The sequence below is a fragment of the Asparagus officinalis genome, chromosome 7, assembly GCF_001876935.1.
Source record: "Asparagus officinalis chromosome 7, Aspof.V1, whole genome shotgun sequence".
NCBI classification, from domain to species: domain Eukaryota; kingdom Viridiplantae; phylum Streptophyta; class Magnoliopsida; order Asparagales; family Asparagaceae; genus Asparagus; species Asparagus officinalis.
The window spans coordinates 149,697,746-149,719,817 of NC_033800.1; the positions used below are offsets into that span (position 1 = coordinate 149,697,746).

A 22,072-nucleotide genomic window follows, 5' to 3' on the forward strand; every position below is an offset into this window, starting at 1 on the left:
TGGATGGACTTGTGAGGATCTTTGTTTGCTTTTCTTCTTGCTCTATATTGATTGAATCCCTATCACCAAAGAAAAGTTGAGTGGAGAATGGATTATTTTATGATTAATTGTAACTTTCCTTCGAAAAATTATCTCATAAAACAAACCCCCTTTTGAACTTTTTTTTAAATTTTAATACATGCCTAAGTTTTCTGTAAGGAAAGAATAATGATTATATTAATAAATCCCTTTTCCCCCCTCACAAGTCAACAAGTTTCTTGATGAATGTTCTACTCTGAAGCTTTAATAATTTGTTAAATGGGATCAGAGTAGTTAATTTTGGATGATGTGATTACTCGATCTACACGACCTATAGTTGAAAAAAGAGATTATAGGATGAATGACAAAGGGTGCAGACCAAAAAAATTCATTAGTAGGTGTTAATGAAGTTGAAGTTATCGAATATCCGCAGTTAGACATGCCAATCTTTGAAGTTAAGTTGCAAATATTCTCAACATTGATTAGTTGTTCTAATTATTCATCTACTGTTTATGTACTTAAATCTCTTCAGCCTTATTCATTCAACTCAAAATATATCAGGCATCATGGCATTATCGTGCTTGTCTCAATGTGGAACTGGTGTGGCATCTGAACTTGGTAAAGATACAGCTCATTACCTTTTTGGTCGTTTGAAGTCCAATGCTGGCTATCTAATTCACTACAAAAAGAAGGTTACTAGTCTCCAAGAAACTTTTGAGGATTTGGGAAGCATAAAAAATGACATTCAACGAAGAACCGAAGCAGCTGAGAAAAATGGAGAAGTGGTAGATGACGTAGTGACTTCATGGCTAAGAAAAGTTAGTGAACTCGAACAAACAGTAAATACAATGTTAGCAGTGGTTAGAGAGAACAAAAGATGCTTCAGTGGATTCTGCCCTGATTTAATTTCACGTTACAAACTTGGGAAAGAAGCTACACAGAAAAAACTTGATGCTGAAAAGCTCCAAGAAAAAGGGAATTTCGCGTCAGTATCTCAACTTCCTCCTCCACCTAGCATTGAATCAATGCCTGCAGGTGATTTCATGGCTTTCAGCTCGACCATCGAAGCTATGGACAACGTCCTGAAGGCAATGAGGGATGAGAATCAACAGTTAATTGGAATTTACGGTATGGGTGGTGTTGGTAAAACAACGTTAATGGAAGAACTCGGGAGGCAATTCTCAATAAACAAAGAATTTGGCACGGTTATTAAAGTCGTGGTGTCGCAAAACCCTAACATAGATCAAATCCGCCGTGAGATTGCTGAAGAGCTGGGGATGAGACTCTTTGGAGAGGGTGAATCTGCTGCAAGAAAACTTGCTGATAGGTTGAAGAAGGAAACCAAGATTGTCATCATGATGGATGATATTTGGTCAAGGCTAGAATTGAGAGTTATAGGAATCCCAATCGGAGATGAGCACAGAGGATGCAAAATTTTGTTTACCACAAGAACACTTCAAGCTTGCCGACTAATGGAAAGTCATGCTTCAATTATAGTGGATGTTTTGACAAGAGAAGATTCTTGGACTCTTTTCAAAAGCAAAGTAGGCGATATCTGTAGTTCTCCTGATATTGAAAATGTTGCCAGAAAAGTTGCCGACGAGTGTGGAGGCTTGCCACTAGCAATTGTTGTCGTTGGACGAGCATTGAGAGGATGTAATGAGAAAAGTGTGTGGGAGAGTGCATTGATGCAATTAAAAAGATCGATTCCTGATGAGTTGTTGAATGTAGAGGAACAATTGTTCAAGTCTCTTGAATTGAGTTACAACTACATTAAGAATGAAGAGATGAAATTCTTGTTTTTGTTTTGTTGCTTATTTCGTGAAGATTATGAAATAACCGAAGATGAGCTAACAAGATACATCGTTGGTGAAGGCTTCTTGAAGGATGTATATAGCTTGGACGAAGCAAGAGGAAAAATACATTTGCTTGTGCATGATCTGATAGCGAGTTGCTTGTTGCTAAAAACCGAAAGAGAAAGAATAGTGAAAATGCATGATGTGGTTCGAGATGTTGCTGTTTACATTGCATCTAAAGGGGATGATTGTTTCTTTGTTAAGGCTGGCTTAGGTATGAGATACTGGCCTGAGAGCAAAACTTTGGAGATGTGCAAGAGGATTTCTTTGATGAACAATGATCTTTTGGAACTTCCAGATCAACCTAATTGCCCTAAATTACTCACCCTTCTATTGAATTTTAATCCTTCTTTGAATAGCATTTCAAATAATTTTTTTCGGGGTATGGCATCACTTACTGTTCTGGATTTAAGCGACACAAATATTCAGTCGTTGCCTTCTTCTCTCGCTCTTTTAACCAATCTTGGATCTCTTCGTCTTGACCGCTGCAAGAAGTTAACTGATATATATTTGATTGGGAAACTAAAGAAGCTCAAAATTCTTGGTCTGCAGAAATGTCAAGTTGACATTTTGCCAGAAGAAACAGGGACTTTGGCTGATTTGAAACTTTTGGATATTTCATATTCAACTTCTCTTGCCTTACCTACAACTTTGATGAATAGACTATCTCGGTTAGAAGAATTGTTCATGGTCGGTTATGATATAAAAGAATCTCTCTTCGTCAATATCGGTTACTTGGAAAGATTGGCCTATTTACAAATGTATGTAAGTGATATCAATTACTTCTCGCAAGATGTCGAAGCACTTGATGGATGGAAGAACTTGAAGAAATTCATGATTTATAATGAATTCGACTGGTATTCACTCGCTACTATGTATCAAAAGAATTTATTTCTCAAAAATGTGAATCAAGCAGGGAATTGGACAAAGATATTATTGGCAGAAGCTGAGGATTTGATCTTGGACAACTGCAACTGTGATAAAGGTGACTTTATCAATGTGAAGAAACTCCGTGTTGTTAACTGTGGCACTATAGAAAACCTACTTAGCACATCACAACCACAATTTTCTCCAAATGCCTTCGAGAACTTGGAGCATCTAAACCTCGCGAACTTAGAGAGTTTGAAAACAATATGTCAAGGGGAGATTCCATCTTCATCATTCAAGAAAATGAGAGTCTTGGAGATAATTCGATGCAAGAACTTGGTGTGCATAATGCCTAATAATTTGCTGCAAAGATGTCATTGCACTCTACAAGTCGTCTCTGTGAACTCGTGCAATGAAGTGATCGAGATATTCAACTCTGAGGGGTTCACACAAGGGATTGTTATATTGCCAAAGCTTGAAAGACTCCAATTAACTTCCTTGCAAAATCTCATAAGACTCTTCAGTGGAAATTTACCAAACGGGAGCCTTCAGAAACTAAGTAGGCTGCAAGTATCTGGCAGTAACAAACTACAACGCTTGCTCCCAGAAATTACAGGAGCCTTTGTAAACTTGGAAGAGCTTGAGGTTGGAAGTTGTGCAAGCTTGAAATATCTGTTCTCGTCGAGCATGGCTATAGAGTTAAAAAACTTAGAGAAGCTTACGGTGAAGAAAAATTATGCGATGGAGGTGATAATTGACAGTGAAGATGGTGTTGTGTTGGATAAAAGCTTGTTTCCTCGATTGAAGGTGGTTGTGCTTGTAGATCTTCCAATGTTGGAGAGATTTTATCGAGGGGAAATAACTGGCGGTTGTTTTGATTGGCCTTTGGTTGAGTTTGTGAGGTTGGAGCTTTGTCCAAATATGAAGATAATTCCCATCGGAAGTGAGAGTGCACCTAAGCTGAAGAAGATACATTTGGGAGATGACGATGATGTTGAATGGTTCAAAGGGTTGGAATGGGAGGATGCAAGCGTCATTTCGCGCTTTGAAATCTGGTAAGTTTTTCCCCCTATGACACAGGAGTGTTGCATATTGTTCAATGATAAATCATGTTTGAATCTTTTTATTTTATTGGGTGAAGTTAAACTGTTTAGCGTTTACATCATTGCTAATGAGATATTGTCTTGAATAACAGCAAAACTGGCCCTTAAGTGATTGCAAGAAGCTAAAGAGTGCTGCTGGATGGTAAACAGGTGAAGAATTGTTGCTTGCTTAGAGATATTATATTGCCTAAAATTATGTCATGTGCAGATACATAGACCCTACAATGTTACTTGAATAGGTTATACATCCCAATTTATTCGTGTTTTCTCTCAACAAATTCTATGGAAAAACTAAATTTAAGATAAACCAAACCCCAGAAGAATAACAAAGATTACAATAAGATAATAGAGCATTTGACAAACCATTGAAATAAGTTCATAGAGAGGAACCATTGCTGAAGCTGGCTACAATAACATTTACTTCTAACAAAAAAACATTTGTAGTAAACATTTAGATTGTGTGAAATTGAAAAACAATTGCTAACAGTGCTTCTTAGGCATTCCTCATGAAAATAATCAAATAAATGAAAACTGTTTACTTATAACCCATTTAAATTTTAATTAATACTTGATACCACATTGTTGCTCAAAACCAGCACCTTCTGAGAACCAAGTGGACTTTAGACATAAGTAGAAACCAATTAGACCTGAGAGCTTAAAATATTAAATATTTAACTCAACTTTTGATTTAACTTCATTATTCTGTAAGCCCTGCAGCAAGAGATATTAAATATTTAACTTAACTTTTGATTTGAATATTTAACTTTTGATCCAATAGTAAGCCCTGCAAATTAATCAGATTAACTAACATATAGAAAAGTTTGGGACTGTTCAAGCTATATAGTGCACACCAATAGTTTAGCGTATGGGTTATTTGAAAAAAGGATTAATAAATGGCTATTTATCTATCAACTTGCTCAAAATGATCCATCAACTTTTATTAAATTATATTATTCTCATAATATAATGAAGTATTAAAGGTTTTTTGTTTTATAAATCCAAAGTTTTATTACCATGTACTTTTTACCTACCCGCTTCCAAAATCACTCCTAGATCCAAAGTACAATAAATTATTATAAAACTTTCTTTGCAGTTCATTAAATTGATATATGTTCTAAGTTGCAATTATACATAGGGTTTTTTACTAATAAACCCAAAGTCTTTCACCTATTTATTTTTCGCCTAGCCAATTTTGTGTAAGGGCTTTTTGTCGATAAGTCTAAAGTTTTACCCTTATTTATTTTTAGAGCCACCCACCTCTAAAATCATTTCGACCCAAAATACTCCGGTGAATTATTATTAAACACACTTTGTATTTTACAAATTTGATTTGTACGGTATAAGTTGCAACAATATATAGGTATTTTTCCGATAAACCTCAAGTATTTACCCTTATTTATTTTTAACCCACTTACTCCAGAAAGGTATTTGCCTATAACCTGAAAGTTTTACCTCTGTTTATTTCTACACTCATCCACTTTCAAAAGTACTCCTACACCCAAAATAGAAACAAATTGTTCTTAAACTCACTTAGTATTTTAACAGTTTGGGAAATAGTGTAGTTGCTATATTCTGCTTTACTTGCTATAATTCTTTCAGAAGTGATTAGGTATGGAGAGTGTATTTAAACCAATTACTCGAGCCATTATTTTTTTTGGCTTTTCCACACTAATGACACAACATCAATTATTAGAAAAACTTATTTTAGTGCTACAGCCTAATTTTCTAGCGACGGAGTGGGTATTTGATAAATGCTGGATTTAACTTCTTTTTAGGGGTAAAATATGTAATATCTCTAATTTTCTAGCGATAAGTCCATATTACTAATTGTTGTAGGGGGTATCTGAACAGCTGAGTTAATTATATTTACCTGTAGATATAAATTTGTAAGGGAGATTTATGCATGTAACAATAGTTATTATAATAGTAGGCGTAATTATAAGCTAATTTATGGTGTATTAATTAATTAGTACCAATAACTATTGGATTTAACTATTGTTGTAGAGGGTGTTTGGTGTATTAAGTAATTAGTACCGACAACCATTGTTTTATATGTACTGAGAATTAGTTGAGGGTGTTTTATATGTATTAAGAACAATCATCATAGCTTCCCGTAAATTAATTAATTAATTAAAAGAGAGAGACAGAGGAGCTTGTGGAAGTGGTGTTTGGTTTGAAAGCTTAACAATCAATTTTATCTTGAATCAATTGGATAAAGATTAAGCCAAGGGTAAAGATTCTGATCGCATGAACTTGCTGTTATTTCCTTTCATTTTATTTTCATTATAAAATCGATCCATCCTTAAGTCAAATGCAGACCCTAGTTTTCAATATAAAAATCAACCAAGCTAATAATTATATTATAAGTTGGTTTAATGTGTATTAGTATAGCTAATATATTAAGCTAGCTATATTCTTGGGATATAAATTAGGTGATTGATATGATTAATATATCATATTAATTATTTAATTACTAGGCGGTGATGGTTGGGGTTGGGTATACGTTTGTAGTATTAATCTTTTGTTTTTCTTTATATATTCTTCAGGGATCTCTGGAGGCTCTGTGGAAGCATCGTGGGCGGTATTTGGATATTCGTTTAGTATTCTGGTAAACGGTGCATTTATGTATTTTTCTCTTCGTATTTTTCATATAAAATTATATTAAACATATGCAGATTTGTTCCTGATGGATTATATTCTTTTGTATGATTTATTCGCATATTAGTCGTTGATTGGATTTGATGCACATGGATATTTGGTATAAGCGATGCTTATTTTCTCATAGTATTAGGTTGAGATGCATATGTGGTTGGTTGGCCTTTGGTAATTCCTTTATAAAGTATTTGGTTGAACTTTGTTCATTTTTCTTAAAACATATGCATCTCAAGTCAATATACCAGTATATGTTGGAGATAAGTCAGCCACTTAAAAGGGCTCAATGTACCTTGATAAGGTTATTTTAGCGTTATGCTTAAGTTTTGGGTTTCTATATCATAGTACCATGAGATTAATAAAAGTGGGGATATCATGTCAATTGGACATTAAGTGTTGACCGTATTGAGACGTGACACGCTTATCTTCCGTTGCATGATTTTTAATTATTCAAATATTTGTATCAAGTATGGGAGTTCATGGATGATTTTTTGTTATTTTAATATTTTGCATATCTAAGTCAAAATATTCTAGCTTTGCAAAATTAGTATTTAATGTATAAATTTATCCACTTATTGAGTTATGAACTCATTGTGTTGTATTCACTTTTTTTTTCCAGAGACATGAGATAAGGTAAAGTTAGCGGTTTCCAATTCTTAGACGGGAGGAAGGAATAAAATTTGTAGGTTGCTATTTTCTTTCAGATGAAGGTTAAATAAAGTTTTTGATGTTTAGTTGATATTTGAAAGTGTTATGAGAAATCCCAAGATAAACTAATATCAATCACATGAAAGCACGAAAAATATCAAGAATACACGAACATAAAGACATACGTGATTTGGCTTGTAGCCTGTGTACACGGGCGAAGGAGGAGAATAGCTTTACTAAATTGTGAAGAATACAAAGTGGATCTCGATCTCAATCACTTAATCCCAAATAACACCCCAATAATCTCAATCAATCTCTCTCACAATCTCTTATTAATTAGAGCAACAAATAGAGAGCTTTATTTAACTACAGCCGTAACAAAGAACTCCCCATTCTTTTTCTTGGTGTTGCATCCTCTCTCGGGAAAGAACTTTTGTCTATTCTTATACTGCTAGTCTCGGTCGGTTGGTATTTGGGACTTTCATCAAATAACAATTCCTATCTTTCTGACCTTATCTTCAGATTGATGAGAGCGACTAACTCCTACTTAAAATATGCTTAGCTACCTTTATCACCAAATGACCCAACTAATAAGAATTATGTTCTTATCCAACAGTTAGGAGATTAAATCATGCTGCACGTAGCTCTCCGTCAAAACAAGACCAAGACAAAGATTATTGGTATTGAGTTCGATTCAGTTTCAATTTGTGTATCAATATTTGAGTGATACTAACAAATCTCCACATTGACTCAAATACGTAGGAAATTCCTCACTCCAAAATAAGCTAACTTATCCCACCTTCTCCAATAATCCCACAGGGCATCTAAGTGCGGCACATATGGATCAAGTCCAAGCGCCGCTTAAACTTGCCAGCTGAAAGAGGCCTCCTCAACAAATCGACTGAATTGTCTGCACGACCATAACTCTTATCGAAGTCATCACCTGAAGTAGCTCGTGAATAGCTAAAGGGCACAAAATTATCAACCGACAATGTGTAAGCGGTCGTATCTTCATATCTTCGCGGTGGGCGAATATCACGTCTAGACCGGTCTCTAGCAATAGTGTATTCTTGCTCTTCCTACAGGTACTGAGGTGATTCATCTACTTGAACGGTGTCACTACTCCAAATTCCGAACGTAAAAGGAATATTGAAGCCGAACTAAACCTGTGAAAAATCTTTCAAAAATATACATTCATCAAAAGGCCATTAAAAAATCTCATTGAAAATAAAACCAACAATAAATATTCTCTATAATCCAAAAAGTCAACATTGATCCAATTAACTTGGTATAAACAAATATTCATCAACTCGAAATAAAAATCAACCTAAAGGAAAGAATCTTATTATTCCAAAACTCTCAATTTGTCAACTAAACATCAATGACATTATTTAACCTTCACTTAAAAGACAATAACAATCTCGAATTTTATTCCTTGCTCCGTTCTAAGAATTTGAAAAAATCATCAATTCCACCTAATCCCGAGTCTCTGAAAAGAAGGAAAACAACATAATGAGTTCACAACTCAATAAGTGGATAAATTTATACATTGAACACTGGTTTTACAAAAAATTAAATATCTTGACAAATGATAAGCAAAATATAAGAACGATAGAGAATCATCAATGAACTCTAGTACTTGATGCAAATATTTAAGAAAACTTAAAAAAACATGAAATGGAAATAAACAGACTACGTCTCAATGCGGTCAACACTTCATACTCCGGTTGACTTGATAAACCCCATAATTATTAAGCCCGTGGTTCCGGGACGGTGAGACCTAAATTTGGGCTCTTAGCGCTAAAATAAAATCTTATAGAGGCACATTGAGCCTAGTTTAAATATCTTGCTTATATCTGACATATACCGGTATATTTACCTGAGATGCATATACTTTAAGAAAATTAAACAAAGTTTGTGAAACTAAATACGTTATACAAAAATGCCCAAGGCCAACCAATAGTGAAGCCAATCAACCACATATGCATCTCAACCTACTATTATATAAAAATACATAACAATTGACAAAGAAAATAAGCATAGGCTTATACCAAATATCCATGTGCGTCACATCCGAATCAATATTTAACATGTGAGTAAATCACACAAAAGGATATAATCCATCAGAAATAAATTCGCATATAATTAACATAACTTTATATGAAAAATACGCAGTGCACTATGCATGAATTCACCAATTACTCAAACCTGAAAAGCTATCGGAATACCAGTCATGACGCCTCCTCAAAATCACTTGAAACCCCTAAAGAATTCATAAAAAGCAGTCATCAATACAAACATCCTAATAATCACTAAAATAATTAAGTCATTCATCTATATTATATTAATTAATAAACTTCAAATATTCGTAGGTTATCTAGCTTATTAGTTTGCATCCTATGCAAAAATAACTTGTAGTCTCTAGTCCAAAGGCCAAACATCTAATACTTAGTTCCTATCTACTACAAGATCACAACCATGATTACTAATTATTTAATAAAAACTCAACTAAAGAGGATATCAACAGGAGCTGCACTAGACTAAGGAATTCATCCATGGCCAAGATAATAAAGACCAGCTAACTAATGAAGACATGGTTTACTACGAAATATAGAGCAAGATCAATAATTCAATTTGAGGAGAAGAAAAAAGATGGTGACGGCAAATAAAGCCCTAATCCATCTACAAGTTGCTATGGATAGAAAATAGGATTTTTACCGTATTCCTCGTGTTAAACTGATCAAGTCGCCATTCAAAGATTTGATTTTTTTTATGCGGCGAAACAAAAACAGGAAAGGAAGGAAGAGGCTGACGGGAAAAGGAGAAAGAGATGGGTAGGGTTTTAGGTATTTATAAAAGTCCTTTTTGCTATTAGAACCCTCTAATTAATTTTGCATATAAGTCCTTTTATTTTTTTTCTTTTATATAAGTAATAATAAAACCTGAAATTATTACAAACGGGATCTGGATACTAAACTCTTGTAGTTTTATCATGCTGAAGAGCTGAATCACAAATTTTTAATTTCACATTATATCTTGTAGTGTGTAGGCGTTGAAAATTGCCTATAGGTCTCCACGAGTAGCTCAAAGCTAAGAAAAGACGATGAACGTCACTATCCAAGTCACAGAAGCTTGATTGACGTCGACGAACGCTTAAAGTGAATCGACGAACTACGTGAAGTAACGGAGTTTCAGAATAACGAAGATACGAACTGATCGGGAGCCCCGCGTCGCTTACAAAGGGCGAAACGCCGCTCGTACCCCAGCTTAATCCACAATGATCTAATCATCGGAGCTTATAGAACTCCTCGTCGGCTTTCCAACGCACTTTGAATCACTCAAATCCGAGTTCGGATGAAGAAGTTACGACGAAAACGGACAAGTGTGCAAAACGAAGCGTCTCAGCCTGAGTTGAGACACCCCGAGGTGTCTCGGCCCAACCGAGACACCCAAGGGTGTCTCGACCAAGGCCGGGTGTCTCGGCCTCGCTGAGACACCCAAGGGTGTCTCCAGGGTGTCTCCAGCCTTAAAAAATTGGCCGTTATGCGGTTTTAACCGCCCGGGCTTCCTGGAGCCTATAAATACAGCCCCAGGACTTCATTTTTGGAGGATCTGGAATTCTCGAGCGTTGGCGAAGCCCTGCCGGACTGAAGATTAAAGGTGTACGAATTTTAGAGAGAGGAGGAGAGATCGGATCGAGTTCGTCGGCATAAAGAAGAAGAGCTCGTCAGATCTACATTTCTCGTGTCCGTTCCTTAAGATTATCCCGTTGCGATAATCTTAAGAAGAGCACTTATCTCGCCGTTGCCGAGATAAGCGTTTCTGTTTCTTGATTTCTTAGCGAATCAACGAAGCTCTGCCCAATTTTTCAGCAATCAGATCTGATCGACGGTGGTCCACGGATATCAACGTCCCCGTCACAGGCCAAGATCCCACGCAAGCAGAAGACCGATAAACGATCTCTGCGCTGTTTGAAGAGAATTGTACTTTTGTTTTGTTTTCATTGTGTAAAGGTCTTATAAAAAGACTAATTTTTGTTTTCGTTGTAAATGTCTGAAGTTTGTAATGAACACCGCAATGAATCAAATAATTTTCTTCGCAAACAAGCTGACGACCACAGTGGGAGCCAACAGCCTCGTTGCCGAGGCTGTCGTGCCGCAGCCGACGATCAAGATCCCCGTGGCTGAAGAGGTCGAGTACGAATTCGACCAGCAGAAATTTGAAGAGTACATCTCCTCCTTCAAATCTGTTCCTCCTCATAAGCGCAGGAATATTTCCTCCTCCCAGAAGATCCGTCGGTCTCCAGATCTGAAGACTCAAGAAGTCGATTTCCCCGTAGTCGATGCTACAGTCGTACCTTGCAACGGTCCGCCGGCATCCAATGAGACCAGATCTGCAGATCTGAACTCCTTCGTGATCAAGGAGTCGACTGCTGAAGGCGCACTAACTCTATCAAAAAGAGCACGTCAAAAGCAACGCCAACGCCTCGCGCGCCAATTCGCCAAGGCCTTGGGTCAGGTGGACGGACTCTGTTACCAAGCGGATCTGGAGTTCAGAAAGCGCCAAGTGGCTAATCTATCGCCACGACCAGCATCTGGATCCTCCTCCCGACCTCCGATTAACAAATGGGTTCGTGTCAAACGAACCCGCTCTACTCTCGAGGAGCGAATCCAGAAGCGCCGCGCCTTGCTTGCGCATGCCCGGATCCTTGTACGAAAAGCACATGAAATGCAAAAGGAAGAGGCAGTTAAGAAATCGCCAAGATCCAAACAAGTTTGGATGCCAAAAGCTAAATCAGCGCCTAAGGCAAAAACAAACGGAACTATCATTAAGCTGTTGTCAACTTCAGATCCCGACCCTCCGGTAAAGCCCCATCGCAGTGTGGATTTCCCCAAGTTCAGGATTCTTCTGAAGGATCGCCTCGGTTATCTATCCGAAGATCGAGGCAAAGCGCCTGTTAAGGAATGCTTGGGACCATTAAAGGAACCCCGAGCAAACATCCAGACTGGGGGTCGTACGCGACCTCCTAACAAGTTGATTTTTACAATGGCCCGCTTGGGGGTGCGTACAGAAAACCAGGAGCCCGTTAAGGTTTCACCCTCACAAAGGTGTGATTCCAAACGTGTGACTCCCGCAGACGCCAACAATACGATGTTTACTCAGAGGAAAACACGTCAGACAGACGAATGCATTATACCTGAGAATTCATGTAAACAGCCGATAGATTGCTCTGACCGCAACGTCGATGAGTTGTACTATCGGGCTGGGGGTACGAATAAATCTCGAAAGAGAGGTACCCGGGAAGCAGACTCTCACTGTCCGTGTACCAAACTAATCAGGGTAGTATTATCAGCGTGTAGCTGCTCCAAGACCACTCCGCAGGGGGTCTCGGCATTTGAGAGGATCTCCACTGAAGCATCAAAGCCCAAATCAAGGCGTTTTCGCAAAAGACGATCGGTTGTTCAAGATGACGAACTCCCATCAGTTACTATCAACGTGGTTGATAAGGGAAAGACTCCGATTAGTTCAAATAGCTCTAACCCTAATTTCTCTCCAGGAAGAAGAGTCAATTCGGGAATAACCCAACGAATATCTCAGCTTCAGCTAGAAGCCATCGGATATAACGATTACCCGGGAATCCATGAAGGAATCCATTCCGATGACGAACTCTCGGATTCTTATTCCGCACTCGCTTCCGACGATACAACGTCTAGCATGGGACAAGCTCGGGAAGTGTTCATGATCAACACCGAGCAAATAGTCAAAATCATTGAGGATGCTCTAGCCAAGCAGAAAGAAACATTCAAAATCAAAATGGAAATGGTTATGCAGGAGATGAGACAAATGCACGATCAACAAATCCGAGCTTTGTCGAATCAGCTAGGTGAGTCCAGTCGTCGCAGCACTGCTAACTAAGCAGGTAGCGATTGGTGGCCCCACTAAAAATAACGATGCTGGGGGTGGCCCCACTAAAAATAATGACGCTGGGGGTGGATCCATCAATAATGATAACACTGGGGGTGGCCGCATTATTCCTCTCGAAAATTGTCCAAAACAGGATATAGATGAGGATGAAAAGATGAAGGATCTCGAGAACAAAATCGACGCTCTGATGTCTGCTCAGGGGATAAAAAGAACCGGTATTCCATCTCCCTACCCAAGAAAGTGGGATTCGATCCCGTACCCGGCGAAGTTCAACCTGATTAACTTCACGCTGTTTGATGGGAAGGGTTCGCCCATGCAGCATCTGATCTACTTCAAGTCCCACTTGGGTATAATCTCTGGCAATGAAGCCTTGATGGTTTGGTCATTCGTTGACACCCTTCGCGGGCCTGCCTTCGATTGGTATCGGCGTCTTAAACCCGGAAGCATCAACAACTGGGAGGACCTGGAGAGCATGTTCCTCGCTCATTTCTTTGATGATGACGCCGAGGTGTCAATCAGGACACTCTTCGATGAGAAACAGAAAGACGGAGAGTCAGTGGATACCTTTGTCAAACGCTTCCATAATCAGGCAATGAACTGTAAGGATCTCATCACAGAGGAATTCGTCTTGCAGACCTGTCATAACAACTTGTCCATTAACATCTTGGATGTTATGGGAGTAGAGCCGCTCAATACCTGGAAAGAGTTGAAGGTACGCGGAGAGCAGGCTGAGCGCTTCCTCAGAAGGAGGAAGATCGAAAGAATCCAACCAATGGCTAACCCTCTGAATTCGAGTCTCATTTCCCATGATGAAGGGAAGGCACCTACAGCACTTGTTGACGTTAATCAAACATCGCAACAGTAACCCCGAAGACAGCAGAAGACTTCAAATTCGAGGCTCCAAAAAGAGTACTCATTCAAGGACGAAGACGTTCCAGCCATCTTCGAGACCCTTCTCGAAAACAACAAGATCAAGCTGCCACCCATCACGAATCAGGAGGAAGCTGACAATACTGTGGATCCAAAGTACTGCGCGTACCACAGGAGGATCCTTCATCCCACCAAGGCTTGCTTTACTTTAAAGAATAGCATTCAAACCTTGGTTGAAGCCGACATCATAATGTTGAGATAAGCCGAATGAGAACGGCAACACTCCGAAAAGTATAAGAGTATAAACTGCTTCTTCTAAAACTCCAACAGGTATATGAGTATAAAATGTTTCCTTTGTATCCAACGGGAAGTTCCCGGAGAATATTATACGGGATATTCTTAGGGATAACCCGATATCAACAAAGAGGGGTTGGAAATAAGATATTGCTTATTGAACCAGTCTCGCCAAAGAGCTAGGGTCGAGTATCCCGAAGTTTTTGGTGATTCTCAATTAATTTGAACCCAAATGGGAAGGACCATTCGTAGTAGAGATAGTCTACTCAAGGGGCGCATATCGCCTTGTTACCAGAGATGACGATCGGCTTATGATGTCGATAAATGACAGATTCCTGAAAAAATACTACCTTTAGTATATTCAGGATAACCAATGTATCGGGAAGTTCCCGGAAGAATACTACGTGTGGTATTCTTAGGGATAACCCAATCACTATAAAAGTGATAAATAAGAGATACACATTTAAACTCTGAATGTCAGAATGTTTCCTTTTATTGTTATCAAATTCTCTAACTCTCATGAGTTAGTTTTGTGAGACGAGATTCGATCCTTTGACAGATTAATCCTTCCTCGCAAAACCATCCACTGATCAAATCAATTGACGGTGGGTCCACCAAAATTTCTATCCACCAATCATTGGCAATTCTCAGACTCAACATGTTAAGTCCTAATCACTTAGCGTTGAAGTCCTCCATTGAGTGATAGTACGAGTTGGCATTCTCATTGCTTCTGGTATACCACTCTCTTTGCTTTCAGGTCAAACCTATAAAAGTTAGGGCCAAAGCCAGATTCCTCTCTCGATTCTTTCCATGAACGAGAGGTCCACTTTCAATTTGAGCAATCAAACCTATTAAAGTTAGGATTGTCTCCGACCTCACTTAGTCAAACCTGCAGATAGTTAGGACTAAGATCAAGTCATCCCTTTCGATAAACGAAAGACTTCCATCTTTTTCTTTTTAACCAAACCTATAAAAGTTAGGGTTGAAATTGGAATTTTCCCTCAATAAATGAGGAACTCTTTTCTTGGATCAGACAATCAATCCTATAAAAGTTAGGGTTGCTTGAATCTTTCCGATTCTCGGAGTGGAGATCCCACTCCTAGTTTTATCTTTCCGGATTCTGGGGGTAGAGATCCCACTTCGAGTTTCCTTTCCAACTGAAGATAAAATATAAAATTCTTCCTCTTCAGTGCCGGGAAATAGAATATAAAATTCTTCATCTTCCATTTTCTGGTCCGTCTTTACCTTAAACAAGACCTGGAGATAGAATATAAATTTCTTCCTTTCCAGCATCGGGTTTGTCTTTACCCTGAGAAAAGACACAATTCTCAACTTCCAATCCGCGCACTTTATGCACGGGGAATTTTATCTCGACTCCTAAATAGAGATAAGCCTACGCCTAACACGCGTTGCCGGTTTAGTCTTTCACCGATTAAAAAAGATACCAGAGTATAATTCTGGGGAATTTTATCCCGAAGCCTAAGAAGGGGTAAGCCATCACTTAAAGCGTGTTGCCGGGTGCCATGTTCCCGTAAAAAATGGTGAAGTCTATGTATTCAAAATCATAGCACTAAGTCTAAAAGAAGTAATTCTCTTAGCACAACATTACATGTGAAACGGGTTTTAAGAATTCACATGCTAGCCCGATTCAAACGGTAATCGGTAAAGGCACATCAAACCCGTTGATGGCTGGGGGTTTGCCAAAAATCCCAAGCCTATGTCTAGCACACATCGCCGGTTTAGTCTTTCACCGATTGAAAAAGACACCAGAGTATAATTCTGGGGAATTTTATCCCGAATCCTAAGTAGGGATAAGTCAACGCCTAACATGCGTTGCCGGTTTAGTCTTTTACCGATTGAAGAAGACACCAGAATTCCAGTCTGGGGAATTTTATCCCGAAACCTAAGTAGGGATAAGTCAGCGCCTAACACGCGTTGTCGGGTAGTCTATTCCCGTAAGAAAGACAAAGTCTACGTATTCAATATCGTAGCACTAAGAGCGTTAACTCTCTTAGCACAACGTTACAAACGGAACAGACTTATATAACCCGTATGCTAGCCCGATTCAAACGGTAATCGGTAAAGGCACATCAAACCCGTTGAAGGCTGGGGGTTTGCTAAAAATCCTAAGTCAATGTCTAACACACGTCGCCGGGTAGTCTATTCCCGTAAGAAAGACTAAGTCTATGTATTCAATATCGTAGCACTAAAAGAGTTAACTCTTTTTAGCACAACGTTACATGCAGAACAGATTTAAACAATCTGCAGGCTAGCCCGACTCAAACGGTAGTCGGTAAAGGCTCATCAAACCCGTTGATGGCTGATGGTTTGCCAAAAATCCTATATATACAAAAGTCATTGATGCACCAGCTTTATTAACTGGTCTCATGACTCAAGCATTCAACAAACTTCGGAATAAGATCCATATCTGCAGACGAATCAGCTTTAAAAGTTGGTCCTAGAGCCCCAACTGTTGGGACCGCCATGCTCCAATATCTTAAGAGCTTAAACTGTGTATACTCCAGCAGACGTACGAGTATAAACTGTGTTAACGGCGATCGATCCGAAACCCTAGGTCAACGCCAATCAACGCGTTGCGATCCGAAACCTAGATCAACGCTAATCAACGCGTTGCGATCCGAAACCCTAGGTCAATGCTGGTCAACGCGTAACCCTAGGTCAACGCCAATCAACGCGTTGCGATCCGAAACCCTAGGTCAACGTGTAACCCTAGGTCAACGCCAATCAACTCGTTGCGATCCGAAACCCTAGGTCAACGCCGGTCAACGCGTAACCCTAGGTCAACGCCAGTCAACGCGTTGCGATCCGAAACCCTAGGTCAACGCCGGTCAACGCGTAACCCTAGGTCAACGCCAGTCAACGCGTTGCGATCCGAAACCCTAGGTCAACGCCGGTCAACGCGTAACCTTAGGTCAACACCAATCAACACGTTGCGATCCGTAACCCTAAGTCAACACCAATCAACGCGTTGCGATCTGAAACCCTAGGTCAACGCCGGTCAACGCGTAACCCTAGGCCAACACCAATCAACGCGTTGCGATCCGTAACCCTAGGTCAACACCAATCAACGCGTTGCGATCCGAAACCCTAGGTCAACGCCGGTCAACGCGTACGTAACCCTAGGTCAACACCAATCAACGCGTTGCGATCCGAAACCCTAGGTCAACGCCGGTCAACGCGTAACCCTAGGTCAACGCCAATCAACGCGCTGCCATCCGAAATCCTAGGTCAACGCCGGTCAACGCGTTGTGACAAAAAGTCAACGTACGACGATCTGAAACCCTAAGTTAGCACGATGCGACGGAGATAGTCAGTTCTAAGTCAACTCAATGACACGAGCCAAACTCAACTCATCAGTTTTAGATTGGAGACTCTAATGACGGCCAGACGATAAACGCAGCGTCGGAAAAACTTTAGCTGTTCGTCAACGCATCGAATAGATTGAAAATCAGAGGAGTCAAGAATTGAAGCTAACTACAGGTCCTTTACGCCGACCGAAGGCTGGACCAATCATATCCAAAGTATTCCAGCCTATTCTATAAAAGAAACGAGTCTGGAACGCTTTGGAGGGGGTATCTGTAGGCGTTGAAAATTGCCTATAGGTCTCCACGAGCAGCTCAAAGCTAAGAAAAGACGATGAACGTCACTATCTAAGTCACAGAAGCTTGATTGACGTCGACGAACGCTTAAAGTGAATCGACGAACTACGTGAAGTAACGGAGTTTCAGAATAACGAAGATACGAACTGATCGGGAGCCCCACGTCGCTTACAAAGGGCGAAACACCGCTCGTACCCCAGCTTAATCCACAATGATCTAATCATCGGAGCTTATAGAACTCCTCGCCGGCTTTCCAACGCACTTTGAATCTCTCAAATCCGAGTTCGGATGAAGAAGTTACGGCGGAAACGGACAAGTGTGCAAAACGAAGCGTCTCAGCTTGAGTTGAGACACCCCGAGGTGTCTCGGCCCAACCGAGACACCCGGGTGTCTCGGCCTGGCTGAGACACCCAAGGGTGTCTCCAGCCTTAAAAAATTGGCCGTTATGCGGTTTTAACCGCCCGGACTTCCTGGAGCCTATAAATATAGCCCCAGGATTTTATTTTTGGAGGATCTGGAATTCTCGAGCGTTGGCGAAGCCCTGCCGGACTGAAGATTAAAGGTGTACGAATTTTAGAGAGGAGGAGAGATCGGATCGAGTTCGTCAGCATAAAGAAGAAGAGCTCGTCAGATCTGCAGTTCTCGTGTCCGTTCCTTAAGATTATCCCGTTGCGATAATCTTAAGAATAGCACTTATCTCGCCGTTGCCGAGATAAGTGTTTCTGTTTCTTGATTTCTTCGCGAATCAACGAAGCTCTGCCCAAATTTTTAGCAATCAGATCTGATCGACGGTGATCCACGGATATCAACGTCCCCGTCACAGGCCAAGATCCCACGCAAGCAGAAGACCGGTAAACGATCTCTGCGCTGTTTGAAGAGAAATGTACTTTTGTTTTGTTTTCATTGTGTAAAGGTCTTATAAAAAGACTAATTTTTATTTTCGTTGTAAACGTCTGAAGTTTGTAATGAACACCGCAATGAATCAAACAATTTTCTCCGCAAACATAGTGCGCCTTATCATCAATTGAAAATGATGTCTGTTTTTGGTGGAATATAGCAGACTCATCAAAAGCAACATCACAGCTGATAATAATCTTAGGAAACTTCGGATCATGATCACAACCTAAAACCCTTAACACCCGATGCATAACATAGGAATATGCACTTCTTCGCTCACGGCTCAAGTTTTCCTTGACTAATATGCGTATATGTAGGGCAACCAAATATTTTAAGATTAGAATAATCCGCAGGCTTACCGAACCAAATCTCCACTGGAGTTTTACAAGCAATACCAGTAGATGGTGACCGATTCACTAAGTAACAAGCCATATTCACCACTTCTGCCCAGTATTCCTTACCTAAACCTGCATTGAACAACATACAACGAGCTTTCTCCGATTTTGTTCATATGTTCTGCCACTCCATTCTGTTGCAAGGCAACCAAATATTTTAAGATTAGAATAATCCACAGGCTTACCGAACCAAATCTCCTCTAGAGTTTTACAAGCAATAGCAGTAGATGATGACCGATTCACTACGTAACAAGCCGTATTCACCACTTCTGCCCAGTATTCCTTACCTAAACCTGCATTGAACAACATACAACGAGCTTTCTCCAATAGGGTTTTGTTCATATGTCCTGCCACTCCATTCATATGCAGTGTGTGAGGGATTGTAAGATGTCTAACGATTCCCTCCTTCTTGCAAAACTCATTAAATGCTCCTCCACAAAACTCAAGGTCATTAATCAGCTTCCGGTCTACTTCTCAATCAAAGACTTCCATTGCTTAAAAGTCACAAACACCTCATATTTATGTCTCAAAAAGTAGATCTAAACCTTCCTCGAGTAGTCATCAATGAAGGTCAACAAATATCTTGAACTACCACCCTTCGATGCAACTTGAGATGGCCCCAAAGATTTGAATGGATATAATCCAAATTACCTTTAGTCTGATGCACTGCCGTACTGAAGCTAACTCTTTTTCGCTTTCCAAAGTTGCAATGCTTGCAGAATTCCAATTTTTTTATACTCAACATAAAAGACCATTCTTTCTCAACTCGGTTAATCTGCGCTCACTCATATGACTAAGTCTCATATGCCATAGTCTGGTAGTATTAGCTCCTAATATCAACGATGCACCTACAGCTGAACCAGTAACGGTATAACCCTGCAAAATATACAAGCCACCCATCTTCTTTCCTTTCATAACCACAAGAGAGCCGTTTGTAACCCTAAGAACTCTACATTCACCAATAAAATTACACCCAAGTCTATCAAGAGTGTCTGAAGAGATGAGATTCTTCCTTAAACCTATAACATGCCTAACATCAGTCAAAGTCCCGATGACTCCATTATACATCTTAATCCGAATTGTACCTTTTCCAACAGTCCTGCATGAGGCATTGTTTCTTATAAGAACAACTCCACCATCAATGGCTTCATAAATGGTGAACCAGTCCCGATTAGGACACATATGATAGGAACAGTCCGAATTTAAAACCTAATCATCCATGCTCCTTTTTATATCATCTGTAGCCAATAAAATCAAATCTTCAGTAATATCAAGTTCAGCGGAGTCCTCCATTGATTTTTCTTCATACTCTTCTTATTTATTATTGTCCTTCAATCTGTAACAATCGGTCTTGATGTGCCATTTCTTCTTGCAATATCTGCAGGTTAGATTCATGTGCTTTAACTTATACCTATTACCTCAAAAGCCCATTTCTTCCTTTCTGGAACAAACAAGCCATCAGCTTTATCGACACTTTCTTTTGTGGTTAACTCTTTGTCAATCTTCTCTTTATTCAAGAAGTTCTCTTTGATGTCCTTGATGTCATTAGAATCTCGACCGTAAATCATATTATCCCTAAAGTGCTTGTGGGAAGGCGGCAAAGTACACAATAATAGTAGGGTTTGATCTTCATCATCGATTTTAACATCAATCTTACTCAAAGCTATAATCATAGAATTAAATTTATCAATATGAGATTTGATGGGTGTTTCTTCCGACATCCGAAATGCGTACAAACGTTACTTCAAGAGGAGGCGACTAGTGAACGACTTCGTCAAATAAAAATCCTCCAACTTAGACTACAAATAAGTGGCGGTCTTCTCCGTGAGAACTTCTTACAAAATTTCGTTTGTCAAACATAACTAGATCACTGTGAGAGATCTATCATCCAACTTGTTCCAATCTTCCTCCATCGTAGTAGCCGGTTTCTTCAACTTCCCGAACAAAGCTTTCTTCACTCCGCTCTGTGTCAACACGATGATCATCCTAACTTGTCAAAGACTGAGATATTGTCATTAAACTTCTTGATATCCTACTTCATAGTGGTTGTCATCAGCTTCTCGTCTGATTGATAGTTGAGGGTTCTGATACCAATTTGTTATGACAAATACCAAGATAAACTAATATCAATCACACGAAAGCACGAAAAATATCAAGAACACACGACACAAAAGATATATGTGGTTTAGCTTGTAGCCTACGTCCACGCGCGAAGGAGAAGAATAGCTTTACTAAATTGTGAGGAATACAAAGTGGATCTCTCAATCACTCAATCCCAAATAACACCCCAATAATGTCAATCAATCTCTCTCACAATCTCTAATTAAGTAGAGCAACAAATAGAAAGGTTTATTTATTTAACTACAGCCGTAACAAAGAACCCCCTGTTCTTTTTCTTGGTGTTGCATCCTCTCTCGAGAAAGAACTTTGGTCTATTCTTATACTGCCTAGTCTCGGTTGGTATTTGGGACTTTCATCAAATAACAATTCCTATCTCCTTGACCTTATCTTCAAACTAATAACTCCGATTTGAAATATGCTTAGCTATCTTATCACCAAATGACCCAACTAATAAGAACTATGTTCTTATCCAACAGTTAGGAGATTAAATCCTACTGCACGTAGCTCTCCGTCAAAACAAGACCAAGCCAAAGATTATTGGTGCTGAGTTCAATTCGGTTTGAATTTGTGTATCAATATTTGAATCATACCAACAGAAAGTTTTTGTAATAATGAGATATTCTTCTTTAGGTTAAATTTATTTCAATTTCAGGAATTAAATATATAAAATCTTAGTCGGAGTAATGTTGAATTTTGAGATTATGGAGAACAATAGTTGTTGGATTAACTCATATGATGAAATCATTTTGATGATTATTTGATAAATGTATATTTTTGGAGAAGATTTTAACAAGTTTAGTCCAGCT

At 39.3% G+C, this 22,072-nt stretch overlaps 1 protein-coding gene and 1 long non-coding RNA gene across 4 annotated transcripts in view; one reads left to right on the plus strand and one right to left on the minus strand.

The window, feature by feature from the left end:
* Positions 1–6,590, plus strand: part of LOC109848139 (probable disease resistance protein At1g61310) — a 7,919-nt gene extending 1,329 nt beyond the window's left edge. For 2 of the 3 annotated variants that reach the window (XM_020417491.1, XM_020417492.1), the window contains exons 2-4: positions 580–3,796; positions 3,937–3,994; positions 6,391–6,590. In XM_020417491.1, the coding sequence (XP_020273080.1) occupies positions 585–3,796; positions 3,937–3,952 (3,228 nt within the window). In that variant the 5' untranslated portion in view covers positions 580–584 and the 3' untranslated portion in view covers positions 3,953–3,994; positions 6,391–6,590. Of the gene's footprint in view, positions 1–6; positions 3,797–3,936; positions 3,995–6,390 lie in introns of those variants that run through there. The other variant, XM_020417490.1, reaches the window with a different exon arrangement.
* On the minus strand, positions 8,338–9,976 carry LOC109848246. The gene is made up of 3 exons (XR_002248747.1): positions 9,863–9,976; positions 9,353–9,407; positions 8,338–8,633 (listed from the first exon to the last, which is right to left on the minus strand). It is a non-coding gene; the product is annotated as an uncharacterized LOC109848246 (long non-coding RNA).